This window comes from Molothrus ater, chromosome 1 (genome assembly GCF_012460135.2).
Source record: "Molothrus ater isolate BHLD 08-10-18 breed brown headed cowbird chromosome 1, BPBGC_Mater_1.1, whole genome shotgun sequence".
NCBI lineage: Eukaryota > Metazoa > Chordata > Aves > Passeriformes > Icteridae > Molothrus > Molothrus ater.
In genome coordinates, this window is record NC_050478.2 from 78,221,145 (window position 1) to 78,247,843 (window position 26,699).

At 41.2% G+C, this 26,699-nt stretch overlaps 1 protein-coding gene across 1 annotated transcript in view; it reads left to right on the top strand.

Annotated features, from left to right (window-relative positions):
- MYO10 (myosin X) overlaps positions 1-26,699 on the top strand; it is a 162,931-nt gene that overhangs the window by 55,273 nt on the left and 80,959 nt on the right. The window contains exon 3 of the mRNA XM_036406885.1: positions 17,679-17,837. Within this exon, the coding sequence (XP_036262778.1) occupies positions 17,679-17,837 (159 nt within the window). The remainder of the gene's footprint in view (positions 1-17,678; positions 17,838-26,699) is intronic.

The following is a 26,699-nucleotide window of genomic DNA, read 5'->3' on the forward strand; positions in this document are numbered from 1 at the left end:
CAACATCTGATAAGGGGACCTATTTTGGTCTTGGTCAGATCAGTTAAATCAAGCCCTATAAAAATGATAATTGAAATCAGGTGCTCTAATTTAGATAGTGGCAGGAACCTGTATAGCTTGCTTTTAGGGATGCTAAATTTCTTCCCAGCAGCTGTTGAATATTAGATATTAAGATTTTGTGCTTAACGTCCATCACCTGAGTTGCAGCCTTTTCAAGCCATTTCCTTCTCTGAAAATTTCAGCTACAAAGAAGCTGAATTTGGTGCTTTGGAAACTCACATTGATGCCCATGCTTTTGCAAGTGCTCATTCTCTAGGTATGCTCCTGTGGCGCGTTTTTTTCTTCCCATAGCATGGTAGTATTTTTGCAGAGATGCACAAGATTGTGTATTTTCTGTTGAATCTGCAAAGCATGTAAAGTCTTGAAAGGCTAGTATCAGCAAATTTGTTGGTTTGACTGAACTTTTTCAGATGAGTGAAGCCCAGAATTGAGAACATCCAATATAGCAGTAGTTTTATATTCTTTACAACAGAGGGATCTCATAAGAATAACTTAATTTTAAAACCTTAATTTAAGATTAATTTTTAAACTATACTAGGAAATTTTTTTTTCTTTTACCTACCTGTCTTGAACTAAATGAAGCAATGGGTAATTCCTCACTGGTGCCTCTGGATATAACTCATTGTTGGAGGTCTTTGTGAGCTTTGCCTTGTTAGTTGTATCTTGTTTCTTAGAGCATATGCTAACAAAAAAGGTTATGAAGATACTGGTATAAAGATTTCTACTTCAAGTCATACTAATGGCATGGACTTTTTTCCCCTCCCTTTGTGTTCTAACTGTGGCAAGTGTAAACAGTTACTCAAAGGCCCAAGTCTGGCCTTCAATGCAGAGCACTTGACTTTTGACAAGACATAGTGTCTTTTTTAGAGTCCAGCTGTGCTGCACATGGTGGTGCAGTGGGAACCAGTCTTGCCATGCTGTGTCCACATTCGTTGCTTCATGAAAGATCTTTCTTTATTGCTGAGGCTGTGTTTCCATGGTTGCCTTGATATTAAGCAGAACTACAACCACACTTGAACTTGGTAGGTAGTACCTCTGTCCCACCTTTGTGGAACTGTCCCGATGTGTCCTTCCTATGATCTTTACTTTCCACACCAATGCGAGTGGATTTGCCTGCATGATGTAAAATGTGATGGTACATGATTGGAGCCATGGGCTTCACGGCTCTTGGATGAGGACAAGTGAGGTTGGGTGTCACACTGAACATCACTAAACTCAGGCTTTAAAAGTCAGATGGCAAGAGTTGGGAGCCATTAGTCTTGCACAAGAAGTGCCCGTAGAGAAGTTTCCTCTACTAGTTTAAGTTAATACTATGAATACCAAGAATCAATATCCAAATGGATGGTAGTGAATGCAAGATACTTTGGGGGAAGGAGAGAGATTTGCAGTATTTCAGGGCTCAGACTTTGCTAAATAGAAACTGAATTTAGGTATTTCTGGGTTTTCCTATGTTACACAGCTGCTCACATCAAAAGATCATCATGGTGTCTTTAGCTTCTTAATCTTTGGCTGTAGGAATGAAACATGCTCTTGTTTCTAGAAACTTCTGATTTAATCTGCCAGGCTGAAGCTATTTGCAAAAAAGTCATTGCTCTGTCAGAGCAGGAGAGAGCTTATGTGTGGAACTGTCACTGGATTTAACCAGAGAACATAAGCCTAGGACTCAGTTCTGAAGCATACACAGGTAAGATGGAACAGGCGAGAAAAATAATAAAATAATTTTGGTTAGAAAAGATCACAAAGATCATGGAGTGCAACTGTTAACCCAGCACTGCCATTGCTTGAATCACATGAGGTCAGTACTCCCAGGGAGAAGTGGCATTTAGCTCAGGCTTTGGGTAGCTAAATTAAATGGTTCTTTAATGCATCCCTTGTCTTCTAATCTGATGCTGTTTGTTCTGCAGGAGGATTTTTCAGTGTTATAGCTTGTATGCTGTACTGCAGTAGGTTCAGGCAAGTATACCCACCAGCCTCTAAGTTACATGGAAAAATACACTCAGACCAACTCTGCATTTTTTTTCTTCTACATCCCTTGCAGCAGAACTTGCCTCTTTCAAATGAGAAAGAGAAAATGAGAAAAATTAAAGTCCTTGCTCGTCTTGCATTCCACAAAATCATAATGAACAACATAAGGATTCTTGTAGACTATTGGAAATTTATGGTGTATAATTCAAGCATTTAGAGGAGTAGGGACAGGGATGGAAAAAGCCAGACAACTGCCATACAGTCCTCAGCGTCCTTCACTGCAGGGCATTAGGATTCACACCTCCCTGGGCTTATCTGCCATCAGGTCAGCTCTGTCCTGGGTAGACATGCAGCTTCATTCCCTGTTCTCCAAGCCTGTTTCATGTTCAGGCTTATGCACTGAAAATGTCTGTTACAAAAAGAACAATTGGTTGGTGTCCTAGCAGGGAGATGGCACCCTCAACGAGATTGCGTATTTATAAGCTGAATCTGTCTTGGGAGGTGAGAGGAGTCACATCTTTAGGGGAAGAGAACATTGAAAAGGCAGCCTTTCTTTGCTAGCAGGGATCTCTAAAGCTGAATCCTAAGATGTGTATTTATCAGAAAACACAGTAAAATAAACTTCTTTTGAGTACTGAGAGTAGGCTGGGAAGGTAAATAGAGGGCAACACTATTCACTAGCCTATGAGATTGCCACGTCCATGTATCTCTCTCACAACCTTTCCTCCAATGCAAGAAATCAGAAAAGGTCCAGTTTTAATCTGTCTGTTCTAATGGGTTTTTAGTAACATGTTTAAGTAATCTCACAGTATTTAATGTCAGACTTCTGGCTAACCCTCATTTTAAAGAATATAAACTGGAGCTTTTACAGCTTCACGTGCTTGAGGTTTGTTAAAGTAAATTCAAAAACAAACAGCAGTATCCTTACAAAGACAGAAAAGTACTGGTGTATTTTTCTTTGCAGCAGTAGTTTGGGTTTTTCTTTCCAGAGCTATAAACATTATGGTTATGTGTAAAGCTACCAAGTGATTCTCTGAATATAAGACGTCTTTGTTGTCTGTCTCCATTATTCTGACACAACTACTGAAGTAGTACTGTCCTTATTTGGGGTGGAAAAAATAGCACTGTGAATTACTCTTTGCTGGTATCATGGGAACAGTTGTAATTGGGCTTCTCCAGCATACACATACATGCTATCTGGTATGTGATTCAACTGTGGTTTTCAAATGTAAGCACAGGCAAGCTGTGGAAAATAAAATCGCACACACACCTTTTAATAAGGAGAGCCACCTTCATGTGTGTTCAGTTTGCCCTTTTGCTTCTTGCAGGGCAGGAGTTTTATAGTTCAAATGCAAACCATCCAGTTTATATGCAGATTTTATGGGAGTAACATATAGAACAGTCTCTCAAACTTTTACAGCCAAAGTAACGTCATTCCCTTATCTGTATGTAGCGCACATTCTCACACATAAAGCAATATCTGTGCAGTGCTATAAGACTTATGGCATGGCTTTGCAAAGTGTTGCATCTCTCAACCACTCCATCTGCCTGTATCTGTGGATTCATGCCCTGCAATGAGCAATTGGTGCTCCTCTCTCCTCACTGAGTTCTAGCAGTGCCACTTGTCCTTTTCTTCAAGGAAGCCTACCACAGGAATATGACCAAGACAACCTATAGTCAAACCTTCTATCATTCATTTTTTTAAAAAAAATTAAGATTTTGTATTTAACATCCACAAGCTTTTCCCAAGTGCAATGGGAGGAGATTCTTACCTGCATGATAACAGAAAATGAACAGTATTATATGCAATATTATCTCTAAGGATTTAAGAAAGGAGAACTTGAAGACTCTTAAGACAGAAAGAAGAAAAGGTCTTTTAAGCTGTTCTGTGAATTCTTGGGCTCCTGGGCCTGGTATATTTGTTCACACTCCTTGTAATATTACCAAGCAAAAGAATGTAATATTGTTTTTCCCCGAACTAGACATATTAAAATTTAGAAGTGTTTTCATATTTGTACTTAAAAAATCTCCAAGAGGTCTCTGTACTAGACACTGTAAAACTTTATAGCAAAGAGGTAAGGTTTTTTCTAAAAAGGTTTCAGTCAAAGAAACAGCCCACTCTGGCATTTCTAACAATGTACGCTTTATTTGAGTAATAATCAAATTTACCAGTATACATTTGAGAAAGCTTAAGTAATTGGTACCTGACTGTGCAATCAGTCTGAGTATTGCTCTTGCAGCAGCCCAGGAGTGCACTGTGCAACTTCGGTGCAAGTTAGAAGGTGACTGTGCTGCTTGTAAATAAGCAATTTCTCTTTTTCACATCCCTTTTTGAAAGATTTTGAACTAGAGGATAAATACAAATTTATGCCCTTTCCCTTATTTTTGCATGTTTTCAAAACAAGATACAGTGGGGTTTATTTATTTATTTATAGAATGTGTTGCCTTTTTTTTTCCCCTTTTTCATTTTTTTACTCCACTGCTTCCACCTCTCTTCACTGTGGTATCATGGTTGAACCATTGTGCAATATTCAGCTGGTTTTGTTGATCTTTAATCATAGCAGTTTTTGGGCAGGGGGAACCTGGAAAACTTCAGTCGGGCAGCGTTGCCCCCTAAATGTAAATTAAAATACCATAAATGACCTGCCAGGGGCATTGTGACCCCTCTGGCTCACCCAGGGCTGGCATGTGGCTGCAGGAACCCTCCAACTCCAGCTGCACGTGGCTCTGGAGGACCTCAGTTGCCAGGGCCCAGCTGGGCTCTCGGGGTGTGGATCTGGGTTTCATGTTTGTAATGAAAAAGGCTTAACCGCCTTGGCTGCTATCTTGAGATACGTGCAGCTTGGTTTCATGCTTGTCCAAACCTGTTTTGTTCTTCCTGGCAGCAGACTCTCCCCTTGCTGCAGCTAACAGTGCTGGGAAGGGCAGGGGGGATGGAGAGCCAGTCCCCAGTACGGGCTTGGGAAGTTTCAGATTTCCTTACTGAACGCTGTTGACAGTTCAGCCTCACATGTTGATGGGCACCTTGTGAGAATAACAGGAGAGCTCTGAGAGTCTTGAAGCTTTAAGCTTTGCTGTGTGCCACAGCTAGCAAAGGGCCTGGGTACCTTTTTAGGAGGAATTCCTTGTTGAAGAGAGCGAAACAAAGCCCTGCTGCAACATGCTGGCTGACCAGTAGCAATGCTCACTGACCCACTGTGCTTCTCCAGGAGCTGTCAGTGGTCATCTGCTGGAGACTGCTGCTGTTGTCTAAGCACGCTGGTCCTGGAGGAAACTAAGATTCCAAGGGCAGAATACAGTCCGTAGAACGTAAATAAAGATGGCTTTTTGAAAATAATGTTTATGATAATTTTTGTTGCTGAAATCTCCTTGAGTAGTTAACCTATCAGAATATATTATTAAGAAGAGCCCAAGTTTTTGCTTACAGCATGGAAATTCATAATTATTCCAGCTGTTTCCTCCTTTCTCCCACCTGTCACGTGTCAGTTACTGTTTTTGCCAAGTCGCCTGAGCAGCGGTAGGAGCAGAGGGACCCCATGCCCTCTGCAGTGACCCGTGGTTGTCTGCTGGTAGGGAGGCAGGGTCCCTTGCTCCTTCCCTCTGCAGACACAGACTCTTTTGTCACAGTCCTGCTAGCAGGGCATGTGAGAGCAGTGCCTCTCAGGAGGGATTATTGGATATTATTATTGCACACTTGGGCAGCCAACCCTGCAGTAATCAGCCAGTGGCAGGTTGCTAGCCACAGAAACAGCACTGTGGACCTGTCTTCTGAGGTTCAGTGTCTGAGCCTCTGAGAAGAGGCGTTCACTGGGGTGCAGAGCTAAAGCTGATCTCTTTATTTCTGGCAAAGCCAGTAAATCCATGCCTGCTGCATGAAGCTTTCTGCCATGGCCTTTTACCCCTTTTGGTGCTGCCCCGGGTTGTGGTGAGCTCACTGCGGGGCCCAGGAAGATCAGCAGGAAGGCTGAGTGAATGATCAGTCCTTTTCTAGACCCAGGCTACTTTTATATCATGGACTGTCATGTGCCTCTGGATCACATGTGCTGGGATCCTGGTTAACACACATGGTAGGAGGAAGCTGTGCTCATGCTGTGTGAAGCCAGCTGAGATTCAGTTCCATCCTAGTCTGTGAGATAGGGCTAAAGCTTCTTCTGTCCCAGGTCACTGCTGCCACTGGCAATGGTTATTAATGGCAATGGCTAATTCTGAGTGTAGATAAACCATCTGCACTTTTTTTTTTTTTTTTTGTTTGTTTGTTTGTTTGTTTGTTTGACAGTGCTTCCATGCTAGCAAAAAAGGATTTGTTGATATTTAGGGTGCCTTCTCAGGCAGGAGAAACTGTTCTGTTGTGAGACGCAGCGCTAACTCGGGTAGATTAAAAGGCAGCTTTGGACACCTGCTGAGCACTGGTCTGTCACTGCCTACAGTATAATTACAATTACCTCTGCATGTCAGAGCCAAGCACATAAGTAAGAGGAGGTCACCTCCTCCTGCAGTTGTTTAAGGGCACCTTCCATTATCTTAGGTCAGAACTGGAAAAAATCCTGGTTGCTGTTCAGCTGAATGAATGGCTGTAGTGACAGAGGGATTGGCCTTCTGTTCCTCCTCAGACAGCATTTTCCTGAAAGCCTGATGAATTGTTTTCAGATCAGCACACATGGTAAAAGTCAACTTTGAAACGGCATAGCCTTGTTGACTAGTCTGCTGTAGAAACTGTACTGTGTGCTTAGGTCTGGGGAAAATGCCCAGTGTTTCATGTTCACCTGCCCATGATTCTGCTTTGGGCATTCTCCATTGTGTGGTATGGCTCATCATGTCCATATTTGTTTTCATGGATAGACGCTCTTAGGTGCTTACTATATTCAGGGCTTCAGTTCCGCCCCTTTCCACCTCTTGCCCTCTTTCTCCTCCCCACCGTGTAAGTTACCATTGTATACCTGCAAGTTTTGGGGGAAGGGAAGTTGAGTACACAGTTACCTTGTTTAAAGGAGCACTTTGAGCTGTAGATAAAATATGCCCTTGGCTGTCTTCCTAGCAGTATAGCTGTGTCAAACCCTCTCACCCCAGGCAACCTGCAGGAACAGCAGGTAGTAAATGCTGGCTTAATGAAAAGCCCCTCTGATCCTTTAAATATGAGAAAAGAGTGAGTGAGGGGCTGATGTTCACACCAGGGTTGTACCCAGTTCCTATTTTCTGGGCTTGAATAACAGTGAGTAGTGCCAGGGGTGTGGGTGGGAGTGTGGTGTGCTGATAAAGGGGAGATGTTGGTTTGTCTTTACAAGGCAATTAGGGATACTGTAGAAGTGCCATTTTGTAATATTGTAGGAAAAAAAAAGATTAAAAGTTAACTTTAAAAAGAAATATAAAAGGGCATTTTCTTCTAAAACAATTCATGCTTCAATTTGGACTTAAGTTTTCGCAAGTGGAAATTACATGAGGTGTGCGTGTGAGGTTAGGTCAGATATTAGGGGCAGAATCTTTGCCCAGAGGGTGGTTGGGCACTTGAACAGGCTTCCCAGGGAAATGGTCATGACACTGAGCCTGACAGAGTTCAAGGAGCATCTGGACAATGCTGTTAGTCACATGGTTTACTGGTAGGTAGTTCTGCAAGGAAGCTGGACTCTATGATCCTTAAGGCTCCCTCTCAACTTGAGATAGTCTATGATCTGTGATCTCTGCAAACTCATATAGAGCTTTGTACCATCTGTGATTTAGACTTTTTTATTCTTGTAACATAGAGGCAAAAAAGCCCTAAAACTATTTTTTTAACAAGCAAATATGAGAATAGACCCTTATCTAAATTTCACTGGAGTGGGTTCAAAAGAACTTGAAAATTAATCCAATCCCTCAAAAGATAAATGTCAAGCTCCACCAGTTCACTCTCATGTCAGTCTCTTGCTTATTGTGCTTCTCTGGAAACATGTCAATACGTAAAGATCTAAAAGATGTTTCTTTAAATTAAGGCAGGAAAGTTCTATAGGAGCAGACACTTTGCTGTTGTGAACAAAAAGTTGTTTGATTAAAAAGCTGAGTACAATCAAATATTGTTGCTGTGAGGCATACAGTACTTACACTGGTAAAATCAAGCCAAGATTTGGAGAAATTAAAAAAAATAACTGAGGGAAACATAAATTGAGAGTTTTATAGTTAAAAGTTGTCAGGAGATCTGAAAACTGAGATTATGTGTTTATGGACTTCCTCTATACATATGCAAGTTGTCATGTCTTTAATTCACAAACAGCTTTAAAAATAGCCAGTGCAGAGTTTTTTTTTTTGCCCTCAGCACTGGATTCATGACTAATGCTTGCCAGTATCCTATTCTTGCTCTATATTATTTTATTGCCCCAATGTATTTAGGGAGTCTCATATAACATTGACACTTCTGTTTCGAGTAGAGCGTTAATTAGTTGTCTGACAACCCTTTTGTGTTTCCTGTGACATTTAGGTCCTCCCTTGGTTGTGGGCAAAACAGACAGGGAACCAGTTGACTGACAGCTTGTCTGAGGTGCACCTCTGCCAGATTTCAGGGACTGGACACTTTGAATTCAAAATGAAATGCATGTGTGGGTTGGAAAGCAAGTTCTTGCCTTGACAGCTGGGACAGGGTGGTTCCAAAGTGACAGATCTCCCTGTGGGGAGGTGATGGGCAGGAGAGGGCACCAGGAGGGAAACTGGGACCATAATGGCAAGGGGCAGAAGTGTGTGGGGGGTAGGAGAAATGACTGGAAATAGGGGAGATTTTGCAAGAGGAACACAGAGGTGGAGTTGGTGGTGGAAAGCCCTGGAGGAGAAGTATTCTTTGTTCTGTTCCCAGTGGTGTAAGACCTGCAGGAGAAGAAGGTGTGAGCGAATTGGGTCTGGAAGGTTACTGCTTGAGCCTCTGTGGGTGGTGTCTTCCAGGATGGAGGTGGGTGGGGGCTGTAGGACCGTGCAGTCCACCCTGGCTGGTGCATTGCTCTGGGAGTGCACTGGATCATGCTGCCAGCAGCCAAGTGCAGTCTGTGCTGGCCCTTCTCCAGCCTGGCTTCTGGCCATGTTGGTTGTCTCACGGCTGGTGTGAGGGTGGCCCTGGAGCCTGCTGGGGTGCTCCTGCAGGTCTGCCAGCTCCTGGCACCCAGCCAGTACTGGGTGAGTGAGCCATGAGCTGGAGCAAAACCTTCCATGTCTGGCTGCATCTGACCAGGGCTGAGGGGTTGGTTGGTGCGTGGTAGGAGGGGTGAAGGAAACCTAAGCCCTAAATTGTCTCAGCACATGGAAATTTGCTGTGAAGACCATCCATTTCTATGCAAAACCCTTTCTTCTGGGTCTGTTTTCTTTTTATTCCCTCCCAGGCCTCTGCAGCAGCAGCCTTGTAGAGGAAGGAGCACCCCAGCCCAGTGGCTGTGGTCCCTCTGTGTGGAGGGACCAGCTTGCACTGGGTTGATGCAAGGAACTTTGATCCATTACAGCTGGTGTTGCGGCAGAGCCTCCTTGATTTTGGGAATAACAGTGGTGATAAGTGCCAGAAACTTTCCTGATGGGAAATTCCTACCAGGCAGCTGTGCCTGGCAGCAGCTCCCCAGGTAGCTCCTGGTCCCCCTGTGCATGACTTCATGCAGGTGGGACAATTCCTACAGGGTTTCGGCACCATCAGCACTCACAGGCCATGGGGACTACACAGGCAGCCCAGGCAGGGTCAGTTCATGTAAAGTGTTGGGTTGAGAAGAGCTTAGAGGGATGAGGGCAAAAGGCTCACAATGGCATTGCTTGGGTTTTGTTTGGAATCCTGGAGAGTATCACTGCAGTATCACCTTCTCTGGCAATCCTTCATTTGGGAAAAGGCTTGCTCTACAGGGATGCTCCTTTAGAGCTCCAGCTCCCATAGAAACATTGCCTCTGATTTCACTGCTGTGAGTTGCACACAGGCAGCTCCTGTTCTAGTCTTGGAGACAGTCCAGTCAGCTATCTGCAGGGCTTTTTCCTTTTTTATTTTGTTCTTAGAAAAAAGACCTATTGAGATTAATTGCTTTGTGTCTCAAAAAAGCTGGTATAATTTGTAGGCTGCTTATTGACCATAGTCGTTCCACTTTTTGATAGTGGGGCATATTATTCAAATCCAGCTTTGTTCATTCCTTTGCAAATAGTCATTGTTTATTTCTGTGAATCACAGATAAATACAAATTTGACACTGAAACTTTCACTTGAGCAATAAGTGATGCTGAGAGGAAAGCTAATGCTCTCAGTGCCTGGCATTGTCCATAGATGTGCTTTTCCATTGTGTGGAAAATGATGGATAAAGGGTGAGAGTTTTTAGTGTTCTGGTCTTCCTCTTGCAGAGACCATCAGTTTTCACCCCCTTGTCCTTTAAGCTAGTTAAGGTGATGTGCACTGAAAGCAAAAGGAGTGATTGCCGTTACATCTGTTTGCTGATTGCTCCTTACAGTAACACTGATTTGGGAGTTCCTTTGGTGGGGTGTCCCAAGACAGATGGAGATTGCACCCATGGAGAGCATGGGCCCAGACCTTCTGTTTCTCTGCTACAAGAAGGGGTCTGCTCTGTCTCATCTTGCAGTGATGTATGGATCATAGCCTCCTCCCTGGGTTTCTGTGTGGCCAGAGCTGGTCAGGCCTTGCTGCAGACATGTGCTGGGGTACATCTCCTGTGTCCTGCCCTTGGACTGCTCCACTTGTTCCAGCATCGTGGGAAAGCTTGGGCAGCTGCAATTCTCTCGCTTCTTTGTTCACAAACAGAAAGCAGCACTTTTGCATGGTGAAGAAGATGCTGGTGACATGTGAGGGGTGTTGCACATTTTCTATAGTACTGCAGTCGCAGTATTTATAGGTGGGCTTCTTAAACGTTGAGCTTTGTGGTGTCTGCAGGTGCTGTAAGTTATACAAGATCACTTGGAAAGAAAGTTGAAGATGCATTCTTTGTTTTTCATTGTAAGAATTATATGGACTGCCTAGAGGCTTAGCTTACAGTAGTGTAATCTAGGTAAAATGGATGTGTTTATTTCCAATTAAATTTCTTAATTGTCTATGTAGGGAAGCCCAATTGAAGGGTCATAAGTTCTGAACCTGTAATTAGAAGCTTGTTCTTACTCGATGGCAGAGCTTGTCTATGAATGGAAACGGTTCAGAGAGTGAAGTAAACTTCAAATACCTCTTGTGGAATGGGAGTTAGGTGGGAGGTGTTGATCAGACAAGATTGTTGACAGTGGTCAGCATGTAGAGGAACAACAAAGAGGCACAATTTAGTGGGTTGATGAGCTCTGCTGTGGCACTGAGCAGGGCTGTCATCCTGGCGGCGTGCTTCGTGTCACTGTGGAGCTTGGGAGCAGAAAGGGAAATTGTGTGTGGGTGTGAGAACCTGAAAGCTGTAGTACGAAAGCCTTTTGGTGAGGTGCTGCAAGTGATCCCTGGTGCTGTTGCTGCTGGAGGCTGGGGAGAGGGTGATGAGGGCTTCAGGGCAGGCTCCCAGCACCTGAACCTGGGACCAGCTAGTGACACAGGTGTCCCACAGGTATCGCAATGAGTCTGAGGAAAGATATGGAATGGGGACTGAGAGGAAGGGTTTGGAAGGGGCTTGATTGATAAGACAAAGAGCAAAGACTGGAAATGGCAGGAACCAAAGTGAGCAGAGGGTAAGGATAAAGTGTAGGATAACCACGATTTACAGGCTGTGTGTTACTCACTGGTTGGGTTGGTACAGTGATGTGCATAGTGGTCATTTAGACATTTTCCATTAGAGATCAAGATTAACATCTAACAGGTAAGGAAGGCCAGAGACTGCAGTGGTTCCCAGCACAAAAGGGGGAGAATTTTACAAAACAGATGGAAAATAGGCTGATTCTCAGTTGATGTGTGTATGGGATAGATGCTTGAAGAAAAGGCCAGGAGGTCACAGATAGGAGATTGGTGGTGATTTTTTCCTGACATCAATAAATGTTTTACATAAAATTATTTCATTTTCCTCCATAGGATTATAGTTAAGAAACTTCATTGTGGAGTTTTCTGGTTACTTTGTTAGAGATTAAATTACATTTCATCGAAGCAAACCTTGGGCCCTGGTACATCTTGCTATCTGAAAATTTATTTTGGAACAACACAGTGGGTGTCTAAGGTCAACTCATACAGAAAAATAGTAAATTACTGGGCAAAAACTTTACTTGGGTTTCACTCTTGTCACAATTAACTGTAGAATTTTACAATGTCAATAGTTCTGCTTTACATTTGATCTTAAAATACTTAGATTTGTAAGAGAGCATCCCTGTCCTGTACTTTAAGTATCTAATTAGACAGTAGATCTCTCCAGGAAAAAAGGGTAAAATACTACATTTTTATTTTTGTTTTTAATCTCTGGGTCCTTCGGCTTGTCATGGTTTATTTTTCTCCCTGGAACACTGCATTCCACAGCTTGTAATGGCCTCCTTTTTCTGCTTGGACACATCTATAAAGACATTTTGTAAGATTTATTACATTCTTTTAACTTTTAAACATGGGGGAAACACAAATGATGATCCTCAGTTCAGACCAACAGCAGAGAATGAAAAAAGAATTAATATTTTTAAGTGGATGTTTCTCTGTACAGTCCTGTGTTTTGCTGGGCCGTGCTCATCTCTGCTGTGGGGTCAGTGACAATAGGCAAAAAGATGCCTCAGATAACAGAGGGCACTGATGTCATGAACATATGAGCCAAGTCCTCTTGGAGCTGGCAAGTCCTCTGGAGCTGTGATGTCCATTTTCATGGACATCACAGTAGCCATTGGGATTAATCCTGTGAAGAGTTCACATAGGGTAGTTCATGGGACAGCAACAGGAAAGCTGTGGGCTTTTCTTTTAGGGTCAATTAGTTTTGCTTTCTGGTACTTGTGGACTGCCCAGATGCTGTTGTCTAGTATCACAGGAATTACTGAAGAAATTGTGGTAGCTTGCTTGTATATTTTTACTTTGTAAACCTGTCTCTCAGGTGACTTCTGTCCAGTAGCTCTTTGTTTTCACTTTTCCTGTTCTACTAAATTTTATGTTTGCCATATTTTACATTATCTCTCTGATTGTATAGATTTGAGCAACTTAATTTAAATTGAGTGTGTGACAAAACTTTAATATTTCTGGTTTATGTGTTTGGATATCAGGATTATCTTCTGTAAGGCCCTGCAGTTTATAGAGTACACCTAGGGTTGATAAAAAAAATTCTTGAACAGCAAAGAGCAGCTGAGGGAAGTTGGTTGCTCCATATATGTTACCTCTACCAATAAACCCTCTCGATTTATTGGAACAAGACTGACAGCAGGGACATGTTAAACTGCATAACCATGCCCAAGCAGACAGTATTTGGCATCAGTCAAGCAGTACCATGTTCAGCATGTGTTATTAATGGCAAGACTATGACAGGTGACCAGCTGATGCAGTTTCTGTGATGCAGTTTCTGCCCATGAGGTGGGTAATGGATCAGTGTGTAGAAGGGGTTGTTCTAAAATGCTTGCAATATGTGAACTCTTCAGTAAGTGACTTTGCACATTTTCAGAGAACAGTTTTAATAATGATCCAGCTCGTGTCAGGGCTTACATGGTGCATATGAGCCTACTTCTGCCTTTAAATAAAAATCTCACAGAAATCTCACCAAAACAATGAAGGTTGTAATTCAAATACCAACTTGTTGATCAGGAAACGTTTGGAGTACCTTCTGCCTTCCTCCTGTCCAATATGGGTCATCAGCACCAAACCCAAACCTCACTTCCTTGTGAAAAACACCCTGAATGATTCAGTTGAGTATGGGATTCATGCAGGCAGGAAATCCCAGGTGTGACTTGTAGCTTTTGCAAGAAGTGGGGATTGTGAGGGTTTTTTTGATGTACATAAGCACTTAATTCAGCATTCTCTTAAACTCACTTGACTCACCTGTTGTGAAATCTCTTGATGCCATTTAATAATCTGATTCGAGCAGGGATTTTTTAAATTTGGCATTATGTCAGAAATGGTACCATAAGAAAGAAAACATTTGTGCTCCTGTAATTGAGAGTCTATTTTGATGTACTTTGCTCGTGTTAATAAATTGTATTAAAAATTACATCTTTTGTTAAAACATAATTTCCATTAAGTCTTGAACTTAGGGGTATTTTTTCAATGGAGAAAATTAATTTTACATTGTTTTGTGGTATTTCCCTTAAATGGAAGGCTTGAAAGACAACTTTTTTTTCCTCCCACATGCCAGATTAATTGTGCAGGATAGCATTTGTCCTCTGGCTTTTTAGGCCACTTCTTCATTTGAGTCCCTTTTTGGCATGTTCATCAGAGCACTGGTAAGCTGTGGTAGGGACAACAGGGCAGTTTTGAAGGATTCTCCTTTCTCAGTGAAATGCACTTGACTGTTATTAGGCTGAGTTTCCTGTTTTGTTTTATATTTCTTAAGCTTGTTCTTTTTGTTGTTGCTCTTTGCATTGGTCCATCCTATCTCAACCTCTAATTTTCATTTCCAGAATAACGTCAAGAGTTCTTATTTTGCATGCTGTCTCTTTAAGGTTAATTTAGAGTTTTCCATGTATTCAGCGTGTTTGTTATCTTGAACCATTTATATCTAGAAAGGAAAGACATTTTTGCTGAATTCTCATTTAGGCTTGTCTTAAATCTTATTCTAGTTTCCTGTGCATTGCACTTGACCTTCCAGAAATGCTGGGAGGGTCCTTGAGGATGGATGTTCCTGCACTCTGCCAACAGGGTCCTCTGAAGTTCAGGAGCCAACTGGGTCATCTTCCTGTTCTTTGTGCTGACCCTGCAGAGTGGCTCTGGGTTCCTATTTCCTGAGGATTTCAAGTGCTTTAATATTTCATAACATGATCTTCTAGTTAGTAATGATAAAGTTCAAGGTAGTTTTTCCATGTCCTTATCCCAATAAAGGCGTGATTCAAGATGAAATAAAACAAAGCAGGCCTTTCAGCAGCAGGACTGCAGAAAGCCCATTTTAAGGAGATGAGGTTTGTACATGTGATCCTGCAGCCCTCTCTCATGACTTTGATCTTGTTAGATGACTTTGATCAAGTGTTACAGTGGGTTTAAGAAATCTGGGGATGCATGGTTCTGGAAGAATTAAAAATAAAGGAGAAGTGGCTACTCAGTTTTCAAGAAGAGCTCCTCCTCCTTTCTTATTTGGGTGGCAGCTATTATAAGAAGTTGGTATGTTTTCTAGCTATGTGATGCACAGTCCTATCTCTGAATCAGCTCACAGAATAATTTCTTCACCCAAACAAGAAGGTAGTGTGTGGCAAAGATGGAAGTATTAGAACACCTAGACTGAAGAAGAGAAAATAGTGAGTTTGAGTGGTAAGGATGAATCTGCAGAGGCCATCTTGTAGTGCTGCCACATGCAACTCATTTGTTGTGTTGTTTTTCTTGGTGTTTGTCTGTGAGTTCTTTACATTAATAAACTTACTGAGTGATGTACAGGGTGCTTTGCCTACCTTAGTAACCTGTGCATCACTCATCAAAGGATAGGCATCGCAAATATGGAGGTTATCCTCCTAGAAGTGATATTTTGCTTTCCTTCCATGTTCACATGAGATGCACTCACAGGATATGTGTCATCCTTTTTGGTTTCCTAATTCTCCCACTGAATCTCTTTTTCTGTATCCAGGATGATACATAGCCTCTGTTAAGTTGCATACTTTTCTAGGATTTGCTCTCCTTATTTCCCTTTTATTTCCAAATCTTTCAGCTTGTGGTATTTTTGTTCTACAGTATGACCTTGTTTTCGTGTATGGTTCTTCTGACTAGAACTGCAGTTTAAAACTTTTGAGATGTAATTATCTCTAATTCCACTTAAAGTTTGTGTGGTTAGTCTTAGGACTGCTAACACATTTTTCAGCCACAAAAGTTTTGCTATCAGTTGATGCTCTTCACGTTAGTTCTGTCGATTAGATCTTCTGTCTGGACCACATGCTCCTACAAGTGGCTGCTTTCTCCATCTTGGCAGGGTCCCTCTGCTCTGTACAAATCATTGTCCTGTCATTTTTATGATTCTTCACCACAAAATAAGGCTCTGAACTCACCATGTCTGTCTTTTTCCCCTCAACCAAGGACTAGGATGTTCTGAACCTGTTGGAACTTTTTGACAGTTTGCTCACATACCTTGTTGATGTCTGTGATGCCTCCCAGCTCCTGTCAGAAATTTCTTCCCGTATCTCCTTTCTTCCCCAGCTTTCCTTCAGTATGCTTTGTGCTGGTGCAAGTGACACCTGTAACGGTGTGATGGCCTGTGCCAGCATTTGCTATGTTTAGGATACTATTTTAATGAGGAAATGTCTTCAGGCTGTACTCCTCTGCCAGTTGTTAGGATATCCAAGTACAGAGCTTTGGTGTTTCACCTGATCTGCCTTCAGCCTCTTGCTTCTTCAGCCTCTCTTTTCTCACTTGTCTCAGCAGGACAGACAACATCACTGTTTGTCTGGATGGCCTCCTGCAATGTCACTCCTTCAGTCTTTCTTTGCCAGGAACATACATAAGGTTTTATGGTGATAAACCTCTGAGGGGTTTCCTCCTCCTGCGCAGAAGTGGCCCCTCAGGCACAGCGTGACCCCCAGCCCGCAGCAGCATTCCCACAGTGCTTGCTGGTGCTTGGCTGACAGTTATGGCTCTGCTTCTGTTGGCTTCATAAATATTATTTTAAAGGATTTCAGAAGGGTTTGGGTTTTTTCTAATGTTCCACATTAGTATTTCCCCAAAGTAGTTGCATTAGTTCCATGCTTTGACTTTTTAACACTGAAATGGTGCCATTAGCGGGGACAAGAATTGTCTGAGGAGCGTTGGCTGTGCGAATGTGGGCATACGTCTATAAGGATGAAGTGCCAAGATGTAAATTTGCAGGAAATGGGATGTAGTCTTTATTGATGTTATTAGTATTCATAAAAGTTTAACTATATTGAGGATGTGTACATCTTTTTGCATATTTGTGATAGTTTTACAGAAGATATTTGGAAGTGTTTTCCAACCAAGTATTTAAATTCTTTTTTAGGGCTTTTACTGCCTGTTAAGAGCTGGCTTCAGAAACTAGTCCCAAAAGTCAATTAAGAAATCTGTTGGCTTATTAATTTCTAAATATCTGCTGCACACAGAACTTAAAATGCTACTCGCATAAGGTGTAATGACTGTTTCCTGACTGGAGAGTTGAATGGAAACATTTAAGTGGATTTCAGATCAAACATATGAACACTTGCAGCCTATTAGAGCATTAATTTTAATTTGCTGTTTTGCACAGTCAAGCATTTCCTCCCAGAGCAATTTGACTGTAAGTGGGTTTTACTGTAAGAGGTGGTTTATTGTTTGGTTGGTTTCATATTTTTGGGAATGGTTATTGCTTGGTTTATTTTTCTCTTGATAAAGTCTAGCACGAATCCAGTGTGAAACAAGGTTGCATTTGCCCTCTAACAGGAAAAGCCCTTACAATCCTCAGTGCACTGTGAGTGTGTTCTAGTTTCTGATGACCCATGTAGGTATTTGGGGCTTCAGTCAGTGTCAGAAAAGCTTTAGAGGAAGGTATCCCTGCCAGGCTATTATATTTTGCAAGTCTGCACACTGATAAGATGGATAGGGGATATGAATGGGTATGAAAGCTCCCTTCTCAGACAGGAGTTTTTGAATGTGTGCTCTGATTAATATTGTTTTTGTTTCCCCTCTTTCAGGTATTCACTTATAAACAGAGCACGATCACACACCAAAAAGTAACACCTATGCATCCAACAAGCACAGAGGGTGTGGAAGACATGGCAGCACTCGTAGATCTCCATGAAGGCTCCATTATGCACAACTTATTCCAGCGATATCAGCAAGATAAAATCTATGTAAGTTTTTTCTAAAATTAAGAAAAATATCCACTGGGAATGGTTTTGAATGTTTTTGAATGCTACATACACTTCTACACTTTCAGTGATGGGGTTGTGTAAAGGACTCTCATTTTCCTCTCTCTTAAACTCTGCCCCAACAACATGTGCTGTGTATGTCACCAGAGAGGATGTGCTGGAACTTAGTCTGTCACTGCCATTTGAGATCCTGTTAGGCTAAGATCCAATTCTGATCAGCTTCCCCTCCTGCGTTGTAGTAGAAAGGGTATTATGAAAGAAGCATACAATTGTCAAGCTGAGCATTTGTGCTGTTAAATAAATGCTGTTAAATAAAGATAGTTGGAGTTTGGGGTCTATGAGAACAGACACCTGTTTATCAGTTTCCAAAACTAGGATTTAGTCCATACAGAATTCCCTTTCTTAACTCCGTAATGAAGATTTTTATGATTAGATTTACCTGCTCCTTCAATATTTTCATTAATCTTGAACTATCTGCTAATATTTCCTGAGTCTGGAACTGCACTAAACATTAGAAAAATACAAGGAATACTAGCAGCTACTACAGGTTGCAAAATTGCACTTTTCAGTGGTTCAGTGGTTTGGGTTTTTTTACTAATAATTGCAGAACATGGTTTTTGTTTCATCACATGCCTGGGTCCTTGATTTGACCATATACGTGCTTTATTTCAACCATCTTCTACTGAGTTTGGCTTCTTATTTTTAAATATTAGCATATCTAAGTGAAAAAAACAAATTTTCCCTGTATTTAAGATTTGATAAAAAGCAAAAAAGGGCACAATGAAATAATATTCCTTTGCATATTACCCTAAAAATGGATAGCATGGGGAATCCTCAATACTGAGGCAATTCTCTTTACATAAATCTTTATGTATATTTTTCCCTCAAAATAAATGAACTGTTTTACCTTTCAGAAAAATCAGCAAACAAAAGTTGAATAGCATAAGTGAACAACCCTATGTGTGTGGGTAAAAAACATATACTTGATAGAAGTTTAGTTTTCGATCAGTGTTGTTAGATTAGCATATGGTACTCAGTGTGAGCCAAATTTTAAAAAATTGTTTTATGATGTGCACTCACATAGAAGACACACCCCCTTCTAAAAAACCATGAGGGTATGAGTGTGATTTTTTTGATGAGGCATAGAACAGCCTTGTTCTGAAGAGACATGCCCTAGCTTCTTTCTTAGCTTGTCAAGGCAAGTTTAGGGTGTTCTGATCCTTGGTGCTTAGTGCGGTGCACTTTTCTAGACAAACAGGTTTGTGTGCTGTTAATGATGACAGATCTGCAGTTGATACTGACTGTACATTGTTCCTTCAGTTTTGCTAATTTAACTGCTTACTCTTTTGAATCCACCTGAAAAATTATTGAAAAGGTGGTTGGAAAAAAAATATGTGTTTCAAAATTCTTATAAAAGCCTTTCTCTTGCCCTGTATGTGTAACCAGGACCAGACTATAGAAGCATCTTCTTTTCTCCAACCTCCCAAAAAACTGATTGAATGCCTTGAGTAATTTCATGAAAGTTTATAAATATAGGAGCATGTATTTTAGAAGGGGGTGTTGTTATTGCAAAAGGAGATCTGTCATTTTGAGCCAAAATTGCTTCACTATATTGAGCAATTCAATCATATTTTAATGTTAAAAAAAAAAGACTGAAGATGCATTAAGCTTACCTTTGTTGAAGGTTACTTTGCAGCTGATCATTCAAACTTGCTCAGTCATTCTGCTTTGGGACCAAACTAGTCCTATTACAGGACAGTAAAAGCCATTGGAATTTATGGCAGGAGCAAGCAAAACTTTACAGATTATACATTTGCCTTCTCCCTTGACCAGGAATGGCTTCATCACTGTAGTTCACATATTGTCTCTTGTATCTGCCTCATCATCTTGTCTGTATCTGCCCCTGGTGCGCTGGGGATAAATTGGGAAGGTGTGTACCACTCTCCACTGTGGCCTTAGGGGCTGATCATCCCATTGAAAGACTTCTTGCCATCCTCAGATACAAACCACCCTATAATTGCTGTGTTCTGGCTTTTAGGTTACAGATCCCTTTTGTCTCAGTTCTGTGCACCTTCTTGTTCACATCCTGAGTTGGGGGAAGAGATATGCAAAGGTTTATGCTGTCATTTTTGAGTTCTATGCTTGTAGTATTACAAATATATTAGTGTGGTTCTTGAGCATGGCGGCTTTTTGTTCCTTTTCTCAGTGGCATTGAGAAGGAAGCACCTTTTTTACCTTAACAAAGAATACACTAAGTTGGGATTTGAGTTTTGGGGCTTTCTTGTTCACACACACATTAACATTATATCAAGTGCAATCTACTTAATTGTAGTGTAAAGTGTATATAATTTCAAAGGTACAGAACAAACAATTAAAGGGAAATTTAAACAGTTACTTCTCAGAAAGACTAATGTTTATGCAGATCTTCCTCTGTTAACTTGTGTGTTCTGTATTTGAAGAGCTGTTTCTCCAGCATTTAAATAAATATCTTCAGATGTTTGGACTCAGTTTAATCTTCCGTTACTTATTAACATTTTTGTCTCACATACTCATACCCGTGTTCCTAAACTTTTCAGTACTTCCTAATTCATACTACAAAGTTATTTGCTGTTGATTCCAAGTTGTGTCAAACACATCAGCGACTTTATTTGCTGCTGCCAACAACTGCAGCTTTAAAGGATCAGCAGAGGATTTTCTATATTTCCTGATATCTCTTGGGGAGGGATGAATATTGACTTAGATTACAGATTATGTTCATAGTGAGAATGATGCCTGGCTCTGAGCATAATTGAGGCTCTCAGCTGAACCTTTGCTGTTTGCAAGAAGGTGAATGACAAAACGTTGTTCTTGCCTATGTGCAACCATCTTTTTGTATCAGTCAGGTCTGTTAACATCTTGTGATACGTTTTGTGTGAATTTCCATGAAAGAGTGTGTGCTTTCCCTTTCTGGTCTGTAAGAAGCATGGGATATACAAGTCCTTTCTTGATTCTTTCAGGCAGGCTGGTACTGTCTGGTATTTTTTTCAGGCTTTGTGACTAATACTGCATTTATTTGAAAGTTTGGTTCCGTGCTATACCACATTTGTTGTCCAGGAAAGGACAAAATTTAGGATGGCAGTGATCATACAGTGCATGGGCTTTCATTGCTGCTTCATCTCCCATTTTGTTCCTATTGGAAACAACAGTGGGTTATCCAGCTGTGGACATCAGCGTACAAGGTTCATCGCTCCTCTTTGAATGCTCAGATTAACTTGCATGCTAGACTGGCATGTGGCAAAATATGGAAAGATAAACACTAATGCTAAAAATGGAGCATGGCCACATTTGAAAACAGAGCCTTTTGTGAAGCACTTGGGGGATTTGGTCACCTCTGAAGGGAGGCCATCACAGGGCACATAATGTGGAGAGGGCAAGTGCTGTGGCAGCCACTCTTGTCAACATTCAAAGGCAAATTGTTCCCAAGCTGTTGATTCTGGTTTACTTTTAGTTAAGTACACACTGCGGAGCAGACTGGCTCAGCCTTGGAGAGAATTCCATAAACCACATGGCGTGGATTGTGCTGTGAGTCACACAAATTATGGTGTTTGGACTGGCTCTGGGATGAGTTGCAGTTGTCTTGTCTCTGCCAGTGGTTTGTTATTGATGCAGGTGAGCAAATTTCAGAAGAGCAGAGTGGAGGATGAGAGAGCAGCTTTTGCTGAGGTGAGAGGCAGGTTGGAAATAACTGCAGTATATATTGTACAGGTCAGTGCAGAGGCTTTCAGTGTCATATGCACATTCATTTGCATGAATTCAAGAAATAAACAAGTTTCAAACCCCTTTTGATTAGCTTTTTCCTTTTGAATTAAGTTAAGAAATGCTAGGTAGGCACATCCACCTTTGAAGTGGTGATATTGATGATTTGACACGTGCCTGCCTTGTTTAGGTGGAGGATGTGCACCATGCCCAGAGCAGCATTCTGCTTGGGCTGCAGTGTGGTGGTGCCTTGGTCACCCTCCCCTGATGAGGAGAGTGACTTCTGGGTTGTCCACCAGTTGGGTGTGGTCTCCAGGAAGGGTGAGGGACAACACAACCTATTTTTGCTCACTCTCAAATTAGGAGTGCAGCTCGCCGGCCGATAATTATAACCATCTGTTATGCGTGCATGTGTATGAAAAGTTCTGTACCAGCCACGTCGACATGTAGTGCTGTACCAGCCACATCCACATCAGAGGGATGTGATGGTAATTAGGAGCTTAGTTTTCATGGCTAGCTTCCCTTCTCTCTTTGGCTGAAGCAACAAACATTGAATAACTTGGATGAAAAAGCAACATTTATCTGATTTTTTGAAAAAGGTATTAAACTGGAAAAGTTGTCTCTTCCCTGACAAGGTTGTTGCAGAGCTCCTAGCCACTTCATGGTACAGAATGCTCAGTTCTGTCTGTTCTTAAAAGGGATTTTCAGTTATTTATGCATTGATTTTTAAATCTATTAGTGTTTATTTACTTAAGCAGCACATTCAGTTGGAGTTTGTTAAGCTTGCAGTAATTAGATAATTTATCTCCCTCGAAGTCATGAGGGCTCCCAGAGGCAACTAGTTGATGTTTGTGCTGTATTAATCAATAATCACCAGAGGGGTTTTTTCAAATTCTGTTTGCAGACACAGACACTTTAGTATCTAGGTCAGTTGCTCTCTGTGCCTTGTTTTTCTGGGTTTTTGCATATTTGGTTTTTCTCTGAGTACAGTAAAACTCCTTTTGGATCCAGTGCAGTTGCTCTGTATGGTGCTATGATGGTCAGCAGGAAGTGGATATTGCTGCATGTTACAGTGAGAAAATAGTGGGACACACTAAAGTCATGGTTGATGTAATGCAGCCAGACATAATTCATACACTTCAATAGCACTCCTGCTCACATGTCCTGTAACAGGGACACAAGTTGTAGGTGAAGGAAGAGAAACAAAGATGAGTAGAAGCCAACAGAATGATAAAATCACTAAGGTTGGAACGGTCCTCCAATGTCTTCAAGGCAAACCTTTGACTGAATGCCACCATAAATACCACTAAACCATTGCCCTAAAGTTTTCTAATAAAGACAAAACCTCCTGACTGGTTTCTTAAATGGAAAAAGTTAGACACACTCCATGCAGAAACTGAACCTAAAAAGGTATGTATGTCATGGTCCCCTACTATGTCCTGGACAGCTCAACAGCCTTTGTCTTTGGCCTTTCGTGTGCCTTGCTATAAATAATTGTGGGCCGTGGACTTAAAAAACCCCAGACAATGGTACCCAGAAACTGTGTCATTACTTAATACCGTAAAACATGTATATAAAAACAGTACATGTCCCTAGAACAATTACACTAGCCCCTAGAAGTACATTTATCCTGGTCTTGTCTGCAATCCAGCTGTGGTTGCATGGTCCCTCTCCAGAGGCATCCACTGCTGTAGAGCAGTCCCAGGTAACCAGTTTGCAGGATCTGCTCTGGGGTCACGGGGGAAGCTGCTGTTTATTTAATTGCTCTGCTTTTACAGTAAAGAAATCTTCAAAGATTTGTGCTGATGAATCACAGTGTTTTTTACGCCTTCCTATGCTGCTGAGAAGATGGGGAAAATTCTTGCCACCAGCTCTTTCCACAGAAGTGTGGAAGCAGAGAATGCTGTTGCTAAGAATGCATGACAAATGTCTATACATAGCTGCTTACCTCCATAATTAGAATGTTATGCTTGCACACATCAGATAATGTTTTCAAAATGTGGTTCAAAGCGAGTTCCTGTCTCCAAGCATTAATTACAGCTTCCATTTCACATCTGTTACTAGAGAGCAGCAGACAAAGATCTATAAAAACACAGCAGGGTTTTAATTGGAAATCTAGTGAAATTTATTACTGGTGATTGTTATTTCTAAAGGCTGGTCAGTTATATAGATGAAAAATTGTCTACCACAGGCAAATTACCTTTTTTTTTTTTTTAATATGTGTGAATGGAGAAACATAGCTGTAATGATATGAGAAGTAAACAAATGCCATCAAGGTTGGTTAACCAGCCTTGCTTCTGACTTCCTCCATTCTGCATGACTTGTGAAACTGCTAATAGTTATAATAACAGCAACAATAAAGAGTGTTTGTCTGAACTCTTGTCCTCACAAAGTCCTCAACTGAAAATACTGGGAATTTTAAAGGTGCTTATTTTCAGATCCAAGGAAGTATTTCAGCCTGAGGTGTTGTGTTCAATGTGATACCATTAAAAGAAATGAAAGGTGTGTGTTGCTGAGTACCCTGCCATGTATGCCACAGCTACACAAACACTTTGCAGTGTGTGCAGTGGCCGCATGTGCCCACGCCTGCACCAACACATAAATTTATATTATGGTTTGCAGCACATTAGGTGGTGTTGGTAACCTGCTGGGTGTACACATAACAGTAAGGATCTCACCTGCTAGCATCAGTGGGCTGCTATAGTGAGGGGGAGAGGGTGAAGAGGTCAAAGTTTTATTAAAACATGAAAGGTTGCTCTTTCTATTCTGCTCTGTACCAGTTTTTGTTTTTTTTTTTTCTCAGTTGATTAGTTGGTTGGTTGGGAAATAAATAATAGATGGACTGCAACAGGATCAGTTTCTGTTGACTTCCATGAGTTTTCTATTTGTAATACAAAAGCTCTAAACTATCTTTGATGGCAACTTCATATAGAAAACTGCAAAGTAGAAATGTGTCATCATGTGCAGATTTTGTCATTGGTGATGGTATATATTGCTAATGTCTTCCCAGATTTGAAGTCTAGTATTCATTTATTGCATGTCACTGCTAATTCTATGAGCCAAGAACAGAAAGCAGACCAACATCAAGAATCAAAAGAAAAATTATAAGTCATTTGCACAAATGCCAACAGCAGCTTAGTGCTGTTCAGTTAGAGTTTTTGCAAACCATGCTGAATGTTTCTGCATGTGCCATTGCCTCACTTGGAGGTAAGCTTTGGCTCCTTTCTGTGAGATCTGTTGTTCCCAGTCCAGCAAAGTCTTTGAAAGGAGGGCAGGAATTTGGACTCCAAACCTTAGGGTGCTTACCTGTCGCCAGCACGTTTTCTTTACATAGGTTAGGCTTTTACTGTAAAGCGAGATTTAAAGTGAGCTGCACAAAGTTTCCTGCCTGTGCTGTACTGTCCAACTGTCTTATACACATATTCCAGCAGTTTAATACTAGAAACGCTGCAAATAAACCCATTTAAGTTGGGAGTGAATTAACTTTTATAGCTATTGTTTATCTGTGTAAATGGATTATTGGTTCATGGCCAGCCTGTTATTTTTTATTTGAAAAGAGGTGGTCCCTCTCTCACAGGCAGTTTCAGCTTTTTCCCTTTGATGTTTGTCTGTCTATCCTTTTAAAAGCAAACGGAATCCAAAAGTTCCATTTAGCAGATTTTTGACAGTTAATTCCATTTGCCATCTCAGTCCTGATTTCTCGACTGACAGCTATTTGGCAGCAGTTCAGTACCATCCAGCTAACTACCTGGCACAGAGATAGATTTCAGTTATGCTGGCTTTTGATTTCTCTTTTCATGGTCTGTTAAAGAGTAATTCCTGCTCTTCCTGCTTTCCTCTTAAAAAAGCCCTTTCTATAGAAGAGGTCTTCAAATATTAAAGAGCCACAGAAGTTATGGAAATCTGGATATCAGTATGTAAAATACTTTCAGGCAGAATTAAACAGATCTGTGAAGCTTTATATAAAAATATTTCACCAGTGTTGTAGAGACAATGCTCTTTGGTTCAGTGTTTTACCAGCATTTTGCTTTTCCTTTGTGTGTATTTTCTCTGAAAAGCCCCTTCATCTCTCCAGTATGAATGTATAGGAAGGAAGAAGACCATTTTTTTCTTTTCCTTGCTGGAGGGTAAATTAGACCTTCAGACAGTTTTGAAAGGCTCATTTGAGCATTGTGCAATAACAGAGGAGGAGGAAGAACTAGTTTGTGCCACAGGCCATTTGAAATGAAGTGATAAGCCATGGGGTCTCTGCTTTTTGTGAGGCCTTTCTTGATTTGAGCTGGAGCTCGCCTGGTTAAAACTCTGCTCACAGATTGCTACAGTCCCATGTGCAAACTTATTTTCACGTGCTGTATTGCAGCCCATGAAAATAACAAAAATCAATGTCTTGTTCTGATCAATCGTGTTTGTGTTCAGGAGGTCACTGGCTCTATCTGCGTGGCAATGGCAAAGAGAAATTCTTCAGTAATTGTTTATATGAAAACTGTACAAAAGATCATTATTCTGACCCAGTAGATAGGACTGCTGCATGGTAGAGATTGCATTGTATTAGTCAGCAAAAAAAAGTACAGTAAAACCAAGGAGACTTGGGGCTTTTTATACAGGAGAAAAACTGCCAGAGACCTGTGAATATCTTATAGAAGGAAAAATGTCTATCTGATTTTAGATCAGATATTTCTGTATTATTATCTGCTGGTTTGGTTTTTACCTTTGGCTGTAACAGTGTTCTTTTATCAACCTTTTTTAAATTGATTTAGTACTTCCTAACTGGATTGCTTTTGGTGTGGATTCAGGATAACACTTGTAGTGTTTCCTTGAGTAGTCCCCATCCACATGGAACAAACTGTCCAATAGGAGAAAATTAAGAGAAAAAGAAGATGAGATTAATCTGTGAGTGTATCTCTTCACCAGGTGGAGAGGTATTTACCATCTCTGAGCCTTCTGTGGATGCAGAAAGGTGTCTGCCTCCGTGCAGTTTGGGGTATTTACATTGGTACCTAACGTGACCAAAACCCAGTTTTTAACCCTTAAGAAACAGACCTAGACAGTTTCATTTGACTTCCTAGAACAAGGACTCAATGAATGTGCAAGATTGAAGCTGTAGGGAGC